The sequence below is a fragment of the Schistocerca serialis genome, chromosome 8, assembly GCF_023864345.2.
Source record: "Schistocerca serialis cubense isolate TAMUIC-IGC-003099 chromosome 8, iqSchSeri2.2, whole genome shotgun sequence".
Lineage (NCBI taxonomy): Eukaryota > Metazoa > Arthropoda > Insecta > Orthoptera > Acrididae > Schistocerca > Schistocerca serialis.
In genome coordinates this window covers 77172805-77188972 of record NC_064645.1, presented here as the reverse complement: position 1 = coordinate 77188972, position 16168 = coordinate 77172805, and the positions used below count along the sequence as shown (strand labels likewise).

General features: G+C 43.7%; 1 protein-coding gene across 2 annotated transcripts in view; it reads left to right on the top strand.

The window, feature by feature from the left end:
* The window catches only part of LOC126416142 (EP300-interacting inhibitor of differentiation 3), a 105968-nt gene extending 92814 nt beyond the window's left edge, over positions 1-13154 (top strand). The window contains exon 7 of one of the 2 annotated variants that reach the window (XM_050083687.1): positions 11851-13154. In XM_050083687.1, the coding sequence (XP_049939644.1) occupies positions 11851-11907 (57 nt within the window). In that variant the 3' untranslated portion in view covers positions 11908-13154. Of the gene's footprint in view, positions 1-292; positions 407-11850 lie in introns of those variants that run through there. The other variant, XM_050083688.1, reaches the window with a different exon arrangement.
* The last annotated feature ends 3014 nt before the right edge of the window (positions 13155-16168 follow it).

The window sequence follows — 16168 nt, the reverse complement described above, 5'->3', positions numbered from 1 at the left end:
TGGTTAACACTAAGGGGTGTGTGTGTGTGCGTGTGCGCACGCGCGCGCTGTTGCTGAAACAGAGATGATACTATTGTAAATATTGCCATTTTTGTCATTTAAGATGGATTGTTTGGTGTTTGTATGTTTGGAGTTTTTCAAGGATGTCTAGTTTTCTGCCTTTTGGCATGTGTAGGATGCTGATACTTGTGTTGTTAACATGGTGTTTTGTTGCCCCCTGTTGTTAACATGGTGTTCTGTTTCATGCACGTGGGTGGCTATTGCTGATGTGTGGTATTTTTTGTGTTTTTAGTGCTGCCATGTGTTCTTCGAATCCAACCTCAAATGATCTGCATGTCTGGCCTATGTAGAAGCAGGCACAGTCCAAACATTTAATTTTGCCCACAACTGTGTGTTGAAGTGTGTTTTGTGTGCTGCTGATGTGAGGTAACTTCTGTCCAATGTTGTCTGTGGTAAAGGATATGCTTATGCCTTTTCATTTGAAGACATTGGCAATCTTATATGAATATTACAAGAAAGTGGATTGTATAGATGATGTTACATTCTTTTTGTTTTTTGTGTTGTGATTGCTTTGCCATTATTGAGTGACTGTTTTAGGGTGTCTACTGTGGAGCTGTTATAACCATTTGCAATAGCAGTTTGTTTTATTATTTCAGTTTCTTGTTCACATTTGTCTTCAGATAATGGTAATTGGATAGCTTTATTGATCATGTACTGGAATGCTGCCATTTTGTGGGCTGTGGAGTGACAAGAGGAGCTGTGGATTGTAATAGGTGTTGTGGTGTCATCTGTTTGGTGTTCAACTGTGAATTTTATGTTTTCACTGTCGAATAACTGGTTCAACTCACTGATGTCATCTTTAGTGTCTTTGATTAAAATGATGGTATCATCTACATATCTGTAGTAGTAGATGATATTTTTGAGAAAGTGGTGACTGGAATTCAGGGTTTTGTGCCTATTGCCAATAAAGCTTTTCATGTAATGATGTTGTCTGTGTTAAAAAAAAAGAAAGGGGGGTGGGACTTACTTCATGGTTGCACCTTGTATAATAAATACCAACAATGCTTAGCATGTTGTGCAGAATGGGAAATTGCTTACTCTTGAAGAGGAACCCCTGTTCGGAAATATATAGTTAGGCCCCTGTGGCATGTTGGAGTTTAAAAACAGTGATGATGCCAGGTAACCTAGAGTTGTAGCACCCTGGCAGTGCAGGGAATATAGTGCTGGTGCCTGAGCTGAAAACTCCACAAGCATGCCAAGGAGTGTGTGCTTGTGGAGTGTAGAGCATGGGAAAAACTAACCATGGCAGGCAGCTGTCGTGGGTGTGGGGTACGCCCACAGGGAGAGCACCATGGCAAATAATCCACAACAGATATGATAAAACTTTCTCAATCTGATGGCTACAAGACCCCATTAGTTTCACTGGAGAGAGAATATATTGTTAGAGTGCATTTAACAAATGGGGGAAAAATTCAGAACGTAAAATTGGTTCAGCAAAATTTAAAGCTGCTCCACCTGGGAAGCCCAGTGACATTTGGTGCGCCATCACTCCTCGGAAGTTTCTCAAAATGATCCAGGGTGCAATTTTCTGTTGTAACCTCACATTGCAGACTAACGCTAAATCACAATAAGATTCAGTTTTTACAGTTTCCAACACACAATTTAACAAAACCTGACGTTTTAATTTCACAGAATGGGCATATGATTAGTGAAACTGAACAGTTCAAATTTCTAGGTGTTCAGCTATACAGTAAGCTGTCATGGAAAGCCTATGTTCAGGATCTTCTTCAAAGACTTAATGCTGCCATTTTCATCATTTGAACGGTGTCTGAAGTGCAAAAATTGGTCTACTTTGCTTATTTACATTCACTTATGTCATATGGTGTTATATTTTGGGGTAACTCTTCCCATTCTAAAAGGATATTTTGGGCTCAGAAACGGGCGGTTCGGGCAATAAGTGGTGTAAGTTCATGAACCTATTGTCGACCCTTGTTCACGAATCAGGGTATTTTGACATTGCCCTCTCAATATACTGTCATTTCTTGTTAACAATACTAGCTTATTCCCAAGAATAAGCCCCTTTCACTCAGTTAATGCTTGGCAGAAATCAAACCTGCAATTGGATCCTACTTCCTTAACTCTTGTGCAGAAAGGTGTGCAGTATACTGCTGCATCCATTTCCAGTAAGCTACCACTCGAATTCAAGAATCTTAGCAGTGATCCATGCGCTTTCAAGTCGAAACTGAAGAGTTTCCTCGTGAGTCACTCCTTCTATTCTGTCGAGGAGTTCCTTGAAAAATTAAGCTGATTCTTGTTGTATTGTTGATTGTGTTTACATAAACTTATGGACTGACTTTTTTCGGGTTCATAAGCATTTATTTTTATCTGTTATTACTTTTATGTTCTAATTTCACATGATGACACATTCCATTACCTTTGAGATTTACTCCTCAATTTGGTCCTACTGAGCTTGACGTATAAATAATTAATAAATAACTGTATGCAATATCAGGGTCTCCAGTTTGTCCTTCGTGCGTAATGGGACCAAAGACATCAGAATAGACACTTGCCCCTTTTTTTTTTTTTTTTTTTTTTGAAGGGACGTATTAAATGATAATGTAAAAGTAATGGTTTACTGCTGCAATTTGAAAATGTACATTCTACCAACCATACAGTGTTTTAAATGTTAACCAGTGCTATCTTGCCTGATAATTCAGCTGCTTGGGTGCCTCTTGGGAGCCACGTGTAAGACGTGCTTATCTGCCACCACCCACCTGAACTCTCTTGCATATTTGCAGTGTTTGCAAGCACGATGTGGTACAGTTACTACTATATCTTGCACTTCCTGCCTCTTCCCAGTCAGTGCCATTGACATTAACATTAATGACTATAATGAGTTACACTAGTTCATTCACTATATGTTCTCATGAGGTGAGCAAATAAAAGCAGAACTTTAGTGCAGGACAACCCAAAAAGGTTACTGAAGAATTAGTTCCATCTTTTCAAAGTGGACAGCCTATGTCTGTCGTTCCTGTGGGATTGTGTTGTAAGGCCATTTTTAGAAACCTTCTCTCTCTCCTTCTTCTTTTTTTTTTTTTTTAGATGTTCCTTCCGGTTTTGTGTATGTTTTTCTATTATCATTTACTGCAAAAATATTCACAATTTGTGTTGTTGACATTATGAATCCTGTAACTTATTGCAACCTCTGACTGTTTCGAAATTTTCATTTCAGCACCCTGACTGTCGCTAGACTCCTCTTTTCATAACCTGTGCTTCACTGCCATACAATAGAACAAGTAGAGCCATTAGCTTACAGTACTTCATTTTTATGATTTTTCGTGTGTATTTTTAATCTTCTACTTACAATGCCATGTGCACCCTGAAATCTCTAATTTAACATCTACATTCTTATCATCATTCCCCTCAGGGGGCTCAGCATTTATTTGCTGGGTACAGGCTTGGCGACCTTGGGGTCCCTGAGCTGGGGACTGGGAAGCGCCACCAGTCCTCAATACCGTAAGCTCTGAGCGTGCTTCAACGACCACCGTAAGGCGCGACGGTGGAACGTTGTACGGTACAGAGCCCGGGGATCTTGGCTTAACTGCCTGGGTCACGAGGATGGTATAAACCTCTATTAAAAAAAACCTCAATCTCGAGGTGTGCTGCGCGCTGAGGAGACGCATGGCTGTTGAGGTAGAACAGTTGCTAGCAGGCGACTTCTGGGGAACTTGCCAGACCCCGGTTGTATTAGGCTTACCCAGGCAAGCAGGGCTCTGTCTGGGTGGACATTCCTTCCTCTAGCTGCTCGTGGGACCACCATGAAACGAAATACGAATAGTGTGCAAGCACGAGTCTCTAAGAGAGGAAAGTTCAATGCTTTACAGTATGAGCCCCCAATCGTTCCCTTCCCTGTCCACACCAGGGGAGGAACGGTGGTCTAAATTACCTGGTGAGACATATTCTCCTCGATTTCTGGTTTGCAGCCGAACAGATGGGGACCCATTTCTGACCACAAAGCCTCAGTTTTGTGTGGTAAATTTAGAGGACAAGTTTGGAGAAGTTGAGGGCATGTCTAAAACGAGGTCTGGAGCAGTCCTCATACAGACAGCATCCCCAGCACAGTCACTGGCATTGCTTGCTTGTGACAAGCTCGGTGATGTTGCAGTCTCCATTATGCCTCACAAGAGCCTCAATAGGGTTCAGAGCCTTATTTTTCAACATGACCTGTTGTTGCAGTCTGACGGCGAGCTCCGTGCAAATCTAGATCGCCGCAGTGTCCACTTTGTACGTGTCTTCAGGGGACCTAAAGATAGTATGGTCGCCACTGGTGCTTTCATCTTGGCTTTCGAGGGAGACACCCTGCCCGAGAAGGTCAAAGTGATGATGGAAATGGAAATGTCGTGTGGCTAGGGCCTCCCGTCGGGTAGACCGTTTGCCTGGTGCAGGTATTTCGATTTGACGCCACTTCGGCGACCTGCGCGTCGATGGGGATGAATTGATGATGATTAGGACAACACAACACCCAGTCCCTGAGCGGAGAAAATCTCTGACCCAGCCGGGAATTGAACCCGGGCCCCTAGGATTGACAGTCTGTCACGCTGACCACTCAGCTACCGGGGCGGACAAAGTGATGATGTATCGATGTGATGTTAAGCCTTACATCCCTCCTCCCATGTGCTGCTTTAAGTGCTGGAGGTTTGGGCACATGTCATCGAGATGGGACGCCAACCCTACCTGTTGGGACTGTGGACGTGCCTCCCAGCCAAACGTCCCGTGTTCGCTGCCCCCTGTTTGTGTCAACTGCGGACAGAAACAGTCACCTTGCTCATCAGACTGCTTGGTTTATCAAAAAGAACGGAAGATTATGGAGTATAAGACCTTGGACAGGCTCACTTACACAGAGGCCAAACGCAAGTAAGACCAACTTCACCCTGTATGCATTTCATTGATGTTTGCTGCAGCACCTTTGATGTCGCCATCCCTGGCGACGAGCCCCCAAGGTCAGCCACTTTTTGTGGGCCCTCCAGCCCGGTCATCTATTCCGCCACCCAGGTAGTTGGGGGAACACCCTGTTCCGTTGCTCCCCTGTTATCAACATCGGGAGTAACAACCCCTCCTTCTTTGGGGACTTCAGTCCCCACCTCTCAGCCGGAGAAGTGCCCGCCTCCTCCGGCTCCCCTCGCGCGGAAGGGATCGCTTGGTGCCCTTTGCCACCACCTTAGGGCTGTAGGTCTTCCAGGTCTTCCTCGGACCATGAGGCTGGGTCGGAAAAGCCCACCCAGCATGATAAACCGAAGGACAAACGGGACCCTACCAAAAAGAAGAAAAATCAAATGGAGAAGGACAGAAAAGGAGTTCACCGCAGCACCTGAATATGATGTGGAGCATCTAGTGTCCACTCAGGAGTTAGATGTTGCTCGACCAGCAGCTCCTATGGAAGTTGATCAGGCTACTTCGCAATCGGTGGCGGCGAGCACTTTTAAGGCCTAACCTATTCCCCCCCCCACCCCCACCCTCTCCGGTTCTTTCATGTCTTCACAGTCGGATACCATTATCCTTCAGTGGAATTGCCATGGTTTTTTTCCACCACCTTGCTGAGTTGAAACAGCTTTTGTGCCGCTTCCCTCCCACTTGTCTGGCCCTACAGGAAACCTGGTTTCCTGCTCGCGGACCCCCTCCCTCTGTGGCTCCCGAGGTTACTATAAGAACCGCGTAGAATACGACAGGGTGTCTGGCGGTGTCTGTGTGTGTGTTCTTGCCACTGTTCCTAGTGCCCCAGTGCCACTTCACACAGCTCTCGATGCTGTGGCTGTTCGAATCTGGGCAGGAATGGAGCTTACCATCTGTTCCCTCTACCTTCCCCCGGATAAGGTTGTCCCTCTTGCCGACCTAGCTGCCTTGTTCGCCCAGCTCCCCTCGCCATTCCTCCTTTTGGGGGACTTTATGCGCATCACCCTTTATGGGGTGGGGCCCAGATCTCGGGCCAGGGTAGGAACGTTGAGGCTCTCTTGGCACAACAGGACATTTGCCTCCTTAATACCGGTGCTCCCACATATTTTAGCTTGACTCGTGGCACATACTCGGCTGTTGACCTCTCTCTTAGTAGCCCTGGTCTTATTCCATACCTCAGTTGGAGGGTTCACGACGACCTCTGTGGTAGCGACCACTTTCCTATCCTGGTTTCTCTTCTTCAATCCCAACCAGCTGCCACGATGATCTCTTCGTGGAGCTGATTAGGCAGCCTACACCTCAGCTACTATGGCCATTGCTCCGCTTCCTGGTGGCATTGATTTGGCAGTGGACGAGGTCACTATGACCATTGTCTCTGCTGCCGAGGCAACTGTCCCCTGTTCTTCAAGTACCCTAAGGTGTAAGTCGGTCCCTTGGTGGACACCAGAGATTGCAGAAGCTATCCAGAACCGCCGGCGAGCCCTGCAACAACACTGGCGTCATCCTTCCCTAGAGAATTTCTTGCCTTTAAACAGCTGCGGGCTCGGGCTCGGCGGTTAATCCGACGGAGCAAACAGGACTGCTGCAAACGATATGTTGCCACCATAGGTTCTCACACCTCCCCATCTCAGGTGTGGTTTCGGATTCGGCGCATTTTTGGCTTTCACCCTCGTGCATCTGTCCCTTGCCTTCCTCTTTGGGGTACACTTTGTACTGACCCAATCGCCATCGCCGAACATCTGGCAGAGTACTTCACTCGTATTTCCCTGACAGCAGGCTACAGTGCAGAATTCCGTGCCATTAAAGAGCAGGCTGAGCATACGCAGTTGTCGTTTCGCACACACCGTTGGGAATGATACAACGCCCCATTGAGTGAATGGGAGTTCCAGAGTGCCCTTACAGCTTGCCTTGATACCTCTCCAGGTCCAGACCAAATTCACAACCAGTTTCTTCGCCATCTCTCGGCACACTGTCAGGGTGAATTACTCGCCCTGTTTAATCGCATCTGGATGGAGGGCGTTTTCCCAACTCGTTGGCAGGATAGCATTACCATCCTGGTGCTGAAACCTGATGCAGATCTGCTGGTGGTTGATAGCTATCACCCTATCAGCCTTACCAACGTTATGTGCAAACTCCTGGAACGGAAGGTGAGTCGGCGACTCGTGTGGATCCTCGAAGCTCGGGGCCTCCTAGCCCAGGGGGCTTCCGTCAGGGCCGCTCAGCGATTGACAATTTAGTCTCGCTAGAGTTGACTATTCATACAGCTTTTACTCAGCGAGAACATCTAGTTGCTGTTCTCTTTGATTTTCGGAAGGTGTACGATACCACCTGGCACCATCATATCCTTGCTACGCTGCACAAATGGGGCTTACGGGGTCTGCTTCAGATTTTTCTACGGAATTTTCTCTCCAATCACTCCTTTCGGGTTAGAGTTGGCACTTATTTTAGCTCTGCTGATATTCAGGAGAATGGTGTCCCGCAGGGCTCAGTTCTCAGTGTTCCCCACTTTTTGGCGGCGATTAATGATCTTGCGGCTGCGGTGGGCTCATCGGTCTGTTCCTCTCTATATGCCGATGACTTTTGTCATTATTACAGTTCCCCAAGCATCAGTGTCACTGAACGGCAGCTGCAAGGAGCTATCCGTAAGGCACATTTTTTGGGCATCCAACCATGGTTTTCAGTTCTCAGCCTCTAAGACCCGAGTGATGCATTTCTGTCGTCATCAAACGGTCCACCTCCATCCAGAGCTCTACCTTCCCAATGCACTCCTTCATATTGAGGAGACGCATCGCTTCCTTGGCATGCTGTTTGATGCTCAGCTCACTTGGACACCTCATCATTGTGAGCTTAAACAATGGTGCTGCCTCAGCCACACCGTTTGGGGGGCTACACGAACAACCCTCCTACAGCTCTATAAGACCCTAGTCCAGTCCCGTCTCGATTACAGGAGTGTAGTGTACGACTCAGCAGCGCCTTCAACGTTGTAGATCCTCGATCCGATTCTCCATTGTGGCGTCAGACTGGCGACAGGTGCCTTCCGCACTAGTCCAGTGACTAGCCTTCTTGCAGAAGCTGGAATCCATCCCCTAAGATTCCACCGACAACAGTAGCTTGCATCATACATCGCCCACATCCATGCCTCGCCCGACCACCCAAATCGCAGGTTCCTTTTTCCATATTCTGCACTCCCCTCCCCACGACGACGGCCTAGGTCGGGTCTCCCGATCGCGGTCCGCGTTCGTTCCCTTCTCTCGTCACTAGAGTCCTCTCCCCCTTCCTCCATCCTTCCAGCCCTCTTCTTCTACCCCTCCTTGGTCCCTCCCTCGCTTGCGGCTTTGCTTGGATTTGTCCTGCGACTCCAAGTCCTCTGTTCCACCTGCCAGTCTTCGTCAACAATTCCTGGCTCTTCTTGCCTCGTTTCGCGATGCAGATGTAGTCTGCACCGATGGTTCTGTGGTCGATGGACGCACTGGGTTTTCTTTCATCCACGGCGACTACGTTGGGCGGCATTTCCTGCCTTGTGGGAGCAGTGCTTTCACTGTGGAGCTGGTTGCTCTTTATTGTGCACTTCATCACCTTTCCTCCTGCCCTGGGGAGTCATTTGTCATATGCAGTGACTCCCTGAGTGGATTGCAAGCACTCGACCAGTGCTTTTCTCAGGACCCTTGGGTCCGCGGTATTCAAGATGCTGTTTTTGCTCTCGCCAAGTGTGGTTGTTCAGCGACGTTTGTGTGGACCCTGGGCCAATTCGGCATTCCAGGAAACGAACGTGTCGATTGGTTGGTCAAGCAGGCCACCACTTCGCCACCCCTGGAGCTTGGTCTCATGGAAAGAGACCTCCGGTCGGCCCTGCATCGCAATGTCCGCGATGTCTGGAGCTCTGAATGGTCTGTCTTGTACACGCCAAATAAGCTCCGCATGGTCAAGTCATCCACGACCGTATGGAACTCATCCTTGAGGGGCACGCGTAGGGACTCAGTTGTTCTCTGCCGTCTCCGAATTGGACATACCGTCTCCGAATTGGACATACGCAGTTGACCCACAGCTATCTCCTTTGTCGTGAGAACCCGCCCAAGTGTCGCTGTGATGCAGGGCTGACAGTGGTCCATCTTCTGAGGGACTGCCCCCTTTTAGCCCCCTTGCGGCAGTCCATTAATTTACCAGCTGCACTTCCTTTAATTCTCGGTGACGATGCCTCTATAGCTGACTCAGTTTTACGTTTTACCTGTGCAGCTGGGTTTTATCTTTCACTCTAATGTGGGCGCTCTTGCATGATTTCTCAGGCTACACCCACTCCAGCGACTTTTAATTGTGATGTGGATACCAAAATAGTGTCTTTTATGGTAACGAGTTGTGTTGGTACCTCTATCAATGCTTTTCAGCTAGAGGTTCTTCATTTGTAGTCAACCATTTGCTCTGCTCCTTTTAAGTGTCCTCTATTTTGTGTTACTGCGGTGTTCATTTTAGCTCTGTGCCCTTTGGTGTTCCCTCCCTGTGGGTGCAGAGGTTACGCTTTTACTGTATAGGCCTTTTACAAGTATGTCTGTTTGGAACTGGGGACTGATGACCTCAATGTTTAGCCCCCCTCAAACCCCAAAACCAACCAACCAACGCCCACTCAACCTAGCAGCCAGTGGCACCTGAACTAGTGTGATTTTTCTTAACTAGTCTCTCATTTAAAAAGTACAAATTTCTCTTTGTTTGCTTGCATTTCACAACCTCCCTTTAGTTTACTATTTCTGTCCAAATAATTATTGCAGATTCCTTTTGATTGTCACCTTCATTTGCTACTATTCACATGCATCTTTTTCTCTGCCATCTCTTTGTTGTAATGTTCTTTTTTCATGTCACAATCTTCTCATTTTCTTGAACTTCTTTTACCTTTTCTGTCATAATAGTACTATCTATTAACGAGTGTGAAATGAAATTAATATAGCACATTGAGGTGGTGTATGTTACTTTATTGTGAAAGGAACTTGATGTACATGTGGACAAGGCTTGAGAAATCCCCTTTGTTAATTACTTCTCCTACTCCTCATCCTCATACTCTTGCAGCTGCTGCTATCAGTGTCATGTCTTAACTCTACTTACTTTGTAATGGTTGTGGAAGATTTTGAATTGCTGTTAGAATATTAAGTTATTTCTCATTGACCCTAAACCATGTCTGCTGATAGTTGCTTTAGTGTGATGTATTGTGTTAAGCATAATTATAATTTTTACTAGGTCATTTATATATGTATCTCTATGAAAAAAAAACACGATAGTGTGTTGCAGTCATGAATCACAGTACTCTTATTTTCAAAAGGGTGGCAGTTCAAATTTCCATTTGCCCCATCAAGATTCAGGTTTTCCATAATTTCAACAAATTGCTAATCCCCCCCCCCCCCCCCTCCCTCTCTCTCTCTCTCTCTCTCTCTCTCTCTCTCTCTCTCTCTCTCTCTCTCTCTCTCTCTCTACCCCACCATAAATTAAAAGAACACTATTATACACTGGAGTACTAAAGAAACTGGTACAGGCAAGCATATTCAAATACAGAGATATGTAAACAAGCAGAATACGGTGTTGCGGGCAGCAATGCCTATATAAGACATCAAGTGTCTGGCACAATTGTTAGATTGGTTACAGCAGCTACAATTGCAGGTTATCAAGATTTAAGTGAGTTTGAACATGGTGTTATAGTTAGCGCATGAGTCATGGGCACAGCATCTCCGAGGTAATGATGAAGTGGGGATTTTTCCGTATGACCATTTCATAAGTGTACCGAGAATATTAGGAATCCAGTAAAACATCAAATCTCCAACATCACCGTGGCCACAAAAAATCCAGCAAGAACAAGACCAACGACAACTGAAGAGCATCGTTCAGTTGTGACAGAAGAGCAACCCTTCTGCAAATTGCCACAGATTTCAGCATGTGAACCATTCATTGAATCATTGATATGGGCTTTCAGAACTGGAGGGCCACTTGTTTACCCTTGATGACTGCACAACACAAAGCTTTACGCCTTGCCTGAGCCAACACCGACATTGGACTGTTGTTGATTGGAAGCATGTTGCCTGGTCAGACAAGACTCGTTTCAAATTGTATCGAGCAGATAGATGTGAAGACAACCTCGTAAGACCGTGGGCTCTGCATGTCAGCAGGGAACTGCACAAGCTGGTGTGGGGTGTGTGCAGTGAGTGATATGGGACCCCTGATATGTCTAGATATGACTCTGACAGGTGACACATACATAAGCATTGTGTCCGATAGCCTACATCCATTCATGTCCATTGTGCATTCTGATGGACTTGGGTAATTCAAGCAGGACACTAAGACACCCCACACATCCAGAATTGCTACAGAGTGGCTACAGGAAAACTCTTCCGAGTTAAACACTTCCACTGGTCACCAAACTTCCCAGACATGAACATTATTAAGCATATCTGGGACGCATTGCAGGAAAGAGCTTCACCCCCTTTGTACTCTTATGGATTTATGTATGATCCTGCAGGATTCGTGGTGTCACTTCAGTAGAGTCCATGCCATGTCGTGTTGCAGCACTTCTGCATGCTCACGGGGGCCCCTACACAATATTAGGCAAGTGTACCAGTTTCTTTCGTTTTTCAGTGTATTACTTGGAAACTAAGTAAGTCACACCTATGTACTTATTTTTCATGACCAAACTCTGAAAAGGGCAAAAGTCTCAACTAATACATGAGTGTAAGTGTGTCAACTACTGAAGATGGATAAATTGTCAGAAGCTGCCAAGCTAAGCACAAGAAACATGATGTTAAAAAAAAATTGGTAGCAGAAATAGTTTATTCTCAAACAGAAATAACTTTGATCCTTGCTAATATTAATCTTTGTTAATTAATTTTGATCAGTTGATGTAAATAATAATTTCTTTTTTTCTTTCAGTACTTAATAAAAGAATTTGATATACAGCAGCCACTGTTCAGACCAAGAACTGGATGATAACATTCATAGGTGCAAGTCATATTTTGAAGATTAATTTGTACCCAACTTAAACATTTCATTGCTCAATGGAGATTTGAAAAATGAGACATGTCATTGACATTAAAGTCAAAGGAGCAGTCTCATAATTTGTAACCTGAGACGGGTGAAATAGATCACTCAGTTTCTTTTTAGTACCTGATGTCTGTGTTGTATGTGTTGCATATTTTAACAAATAGGTGTGAAATTGTCAACAACTGAAGAATAAATTAAGTATTCAATGTAAAAGTTAGATGTAAAGAAAAATCACTTTTGTCAGCCGTTTTCTGTTACGATCTTTTTAAAACCATCTTCAGACGTTAGCTGAAATAGTACACAGTTGTTACGGTGATGATCAGATCAAATCAGCTAATTAAGTTTATGCAGAGATTTGGCTTAAGATGACTAAATATATGTAAATAGTTGGCTACATATGATTGATAAAGCTTTGATGTGTACCTGATAAGTACAGTACATCTCTTTTATTTGTCCTACAACAGTCGTCTCTTTAATGTCCATGTGTTGCTTTCAGAATTAGATATGGTGACCTCAGTATCTGTTTTGAGTGTTGGTCCTCATAAAATTGCAGAAAATTTTACAGTGGGAAGGAGAAGATCTTGTTTGATAGAAATAACAATGTTACATGGCATTGAAAATCTGAAGCTTGACTGTCATCATGCGTAATAAATGTTTTTATTTGCACCTGGTTCATATGTGGTGACATTGCAAGGGTAGTAATGTGGGAGGCTGTATAAGAAATTTTACTTCTGTGGAGTTGGTTTTGGGCTACTTTTCCAATTACCGTCAGCATGTGTGTGACCTTTAGCGATAGAATTAAGTTAACCAACATACGGAAAATCTCCAAAACAGAAAAATGAATATTTTTTCAAACCATTTCGTCCGTGTTCCTTTCCTGAACCAACTAATGAACAGTGTTGTGAAAGGTTACACAATATGACACACACACACACACACACACACACACACACACACACACACACATTTAATTAGAGATAATACACATATACATTGTACTTTTAGTACACCATTATAGAATGACAGGCTTAGATATGGCTGAGTGCAGTGATCAGCCAGCCCGTTGACTATATGTAATTGAGTTAGTAGACCATGAAATTGACTTCAGTCCTGCTGGCTTTTACGTAAAGATACTCTCAATAATGTACTGTATTTACCTGACTAACATAACACCCCCCCCCCCTACCCCTCCCCCCCTGCCCCCCGTATCCTATTTTATTTTATTTTTAAAAGAAAAAGAGGCTTTGTTAAAAAAAATTATATTTTACGTATTCTGACTGATCGGAATTGCAAACTGTTTTATTGGTAAACTGTCGGCCTAAAAAATTTAACATTATAGCTATTGTAAACTATGTCCATTTATTGTCAACATTTTGGTAATGTATGGAGAAATAAATGATACAAAGAAATTTTTGTCTTCCATCCATATTTACTTACAACCTAAGCCAGTAGTACGTGATACCACTGTTTTAATAATAATAATAATAATAATAATAATAATAATAATAATAATAATATTTTCGAATCCTTTCAGGCCGGCCGTGTGTGGCCGAACAGTTCTAGGCGCTTCAGTCTGGAACCGCGCGACCGCTACGGTCGCAAGTTCGAATCCTGCCTCGGGCATGGATGTGTGTGATGTCCTTAGGTTAGTTAGGTTTAAGTAGTTCTAAGTTCTAGGGGACTGATGATCTCAGAAGTTAAGTCCCATAGTGCTCAGAGCCATTTTGAATCCTTTCATTATATATTCATTAGAGATGAATTAGGGCCCTATACAAGCCACTCATTGTAAATCTGTCACAAGTGAGCATTAAAAGGTCAATTCAGGACAGTATCCATTACTTGAAGTCGTGAGGCCATATCGCCAAGAATTATTACCAGATGTATGTTGTTCTTTGATACCAGATCCTTAACTTCCTGGGTGAAGTGTCCCCTGAAGGAATAAAGTTCAAATATTTCCTTCTGTTATGCAAAGAGCCTGGTATTTTGTTCAAAGTAACATTCACCGATCTAGCATCGGGCCATTTGTCATCCATTCCTCTCCTTGACATCTAAAGAGAAATCATGCAGGTAGTTTCTCTTCTCACATATGGAGCAGCTTCCTTCAGTCTGCTAGTGTACTCAGCATTACTATTATTCTGTCCTTTTCATTGTCAGAACTTACAGGAAGACTACGAATGCCCTTCTCATCAAGAGGTGATGTATATCAAAATAAAAGTGTCTGATCAGCTTAGTCCAAATAGAATAGCAAATAGTGGTGCTATTTTCTTAAATTGATTATGTGATAGTGTTAATAAAGTAGATTTTTGTCAGATGCTGTGGGAGGTCGTCGTGCTAGCATTGTTTTGTGTTGTAATGTAGGCCCTGCCATCATCATCATAATCACCACCACGCACCAGTCAGTACATGTTTTGAATTCTGCAATGCATGCAATTGGAACAATTCTCTCTGTCTCGTGCAATTTGTCAGCTAATGCGTCAAGTATTGAGGAAGCCTTCATTGCATTTCTTTTGCACGTACTCCTGCATTTCGTGAAACCCTCCCTGCATTGGACCTCGGAGAGTTTGGGATGAATAATTGGTGTTCCTTAATTTATTTGTAATATGATGCCATCTCGGAACATACTCTTCTGTGACAACAGATTTTCTTCCTGCTGCAATGTTGTTTGTAGCATCTGTTTTGTGCATCATCATTAACTTAAAATTAGTGTTGTATTGTCTGTGTGATCCAATTGTGAACTGTGATTTCATGTATCCATGTTTCTCATCAGTCACTGCTTTTGTTTGTATCCATTATCGATTGCTATAATTTACAGTTTATGCAGTTCTGATAGTATGAACAAGCTGAACGACATCACATTATTTCCTTGATTCCCACAGCTGAATTGGCCAAAATTGTTCTGCTTTGTATTAACAGTACACTTCGAAACTTCTTGCCAACCTTGCAAATAAACAGCACTGTGGGGCGGCAGCAGCTTAAGCACCGTTGATGAACGTCACTTTTCGTCTGTTGTGCCACTTTTCAAGTGTGCTGAGTGAACGTATTTTTGGTAGTGTTAATTTGGCTCGTGTAGAAATGTTTACTATTGAGTATTCATCCATTTGTAAAGTGGGTTCAACTCTAACTAAAATTGAATTCAGGAAAACTGCAGTTATAGTGTGATAAAATGTTCATAAATAGCACATTATGCAGGATACATGCCTGTAATTTGCTACATAATGTTACTCGTACACGCCACTGCCCCCTCAACACTCATTGTAGTGCTTGGGCAAGCTGGTGCCATTACTCCCCCTCCTGCCCTGCAGAATTCTTCAGATTAAATCTGCATGACCTCAGTTGCCAAAGCTTCATCTGCAAATGCCAGACCACTCTGATGTTAAGCTCTTAAACAAAGTAAAAATGTTGAACTCTGCAACTACTATTCAATTTGTGAATGTGTAAGACTTCTCTCTATTTTTCAGATTACTAATTCGAGGAAAACCTCGTCTTATAGTCAAGTAAATAAGATAATATATTGCAGGAAAGGAACTGTATTTGCACAACTGAATTGGCTTGCGGAGTTACAGTACATAGCATGCTTTGGAGCAAGATCTTCATTTCAACATATTTTGCAATGTTGTATATTTATTTTCTAATGAAAGATTGCCTTAGTTTCCATTTTTATAAGAGCAATCTGGAAGGACCACTTATTATCAGCGTGAAGAAAATTACCATCTAAGCCACTGTAGTATTTATTTTTCAGTGCTGTTTATAATATAATGTAAGTTTAGTGTAGTAATGAATAATCTGTTATTCAGATGGTGATTTGTAGCAGCATTATTGTAGCTAAACTCTTTTTTTCCCGCAAGAAATGTAAAAATATATACAGGGTGATTCTAAATTAGATGCCTAAAACTAACATTAAATATTGAAGGAGATTTACCTACTTGAAATAATTTTTTCTCTGTTGTGAAACTGACAGGACATATAGCTTTCTATAAATGTTCCACGTGGCTTCCTCTCGTCACACAATAGGTACCCCGTATGTCCCCCTCACAGCTTCCACAGTGTGGCCTGTTACGCACGAGAGACCTTGACCTTTCTTATGGCGTGCAACAAAACCTGAATCCACAAACTGATCGTGCCACGCTTTCAAAGTCCTCGCATGAGGTAGAGCTTTGTGATACCTCTATTCTGAAGCATCATGTGTTTTGTCGTACCACTATACTTA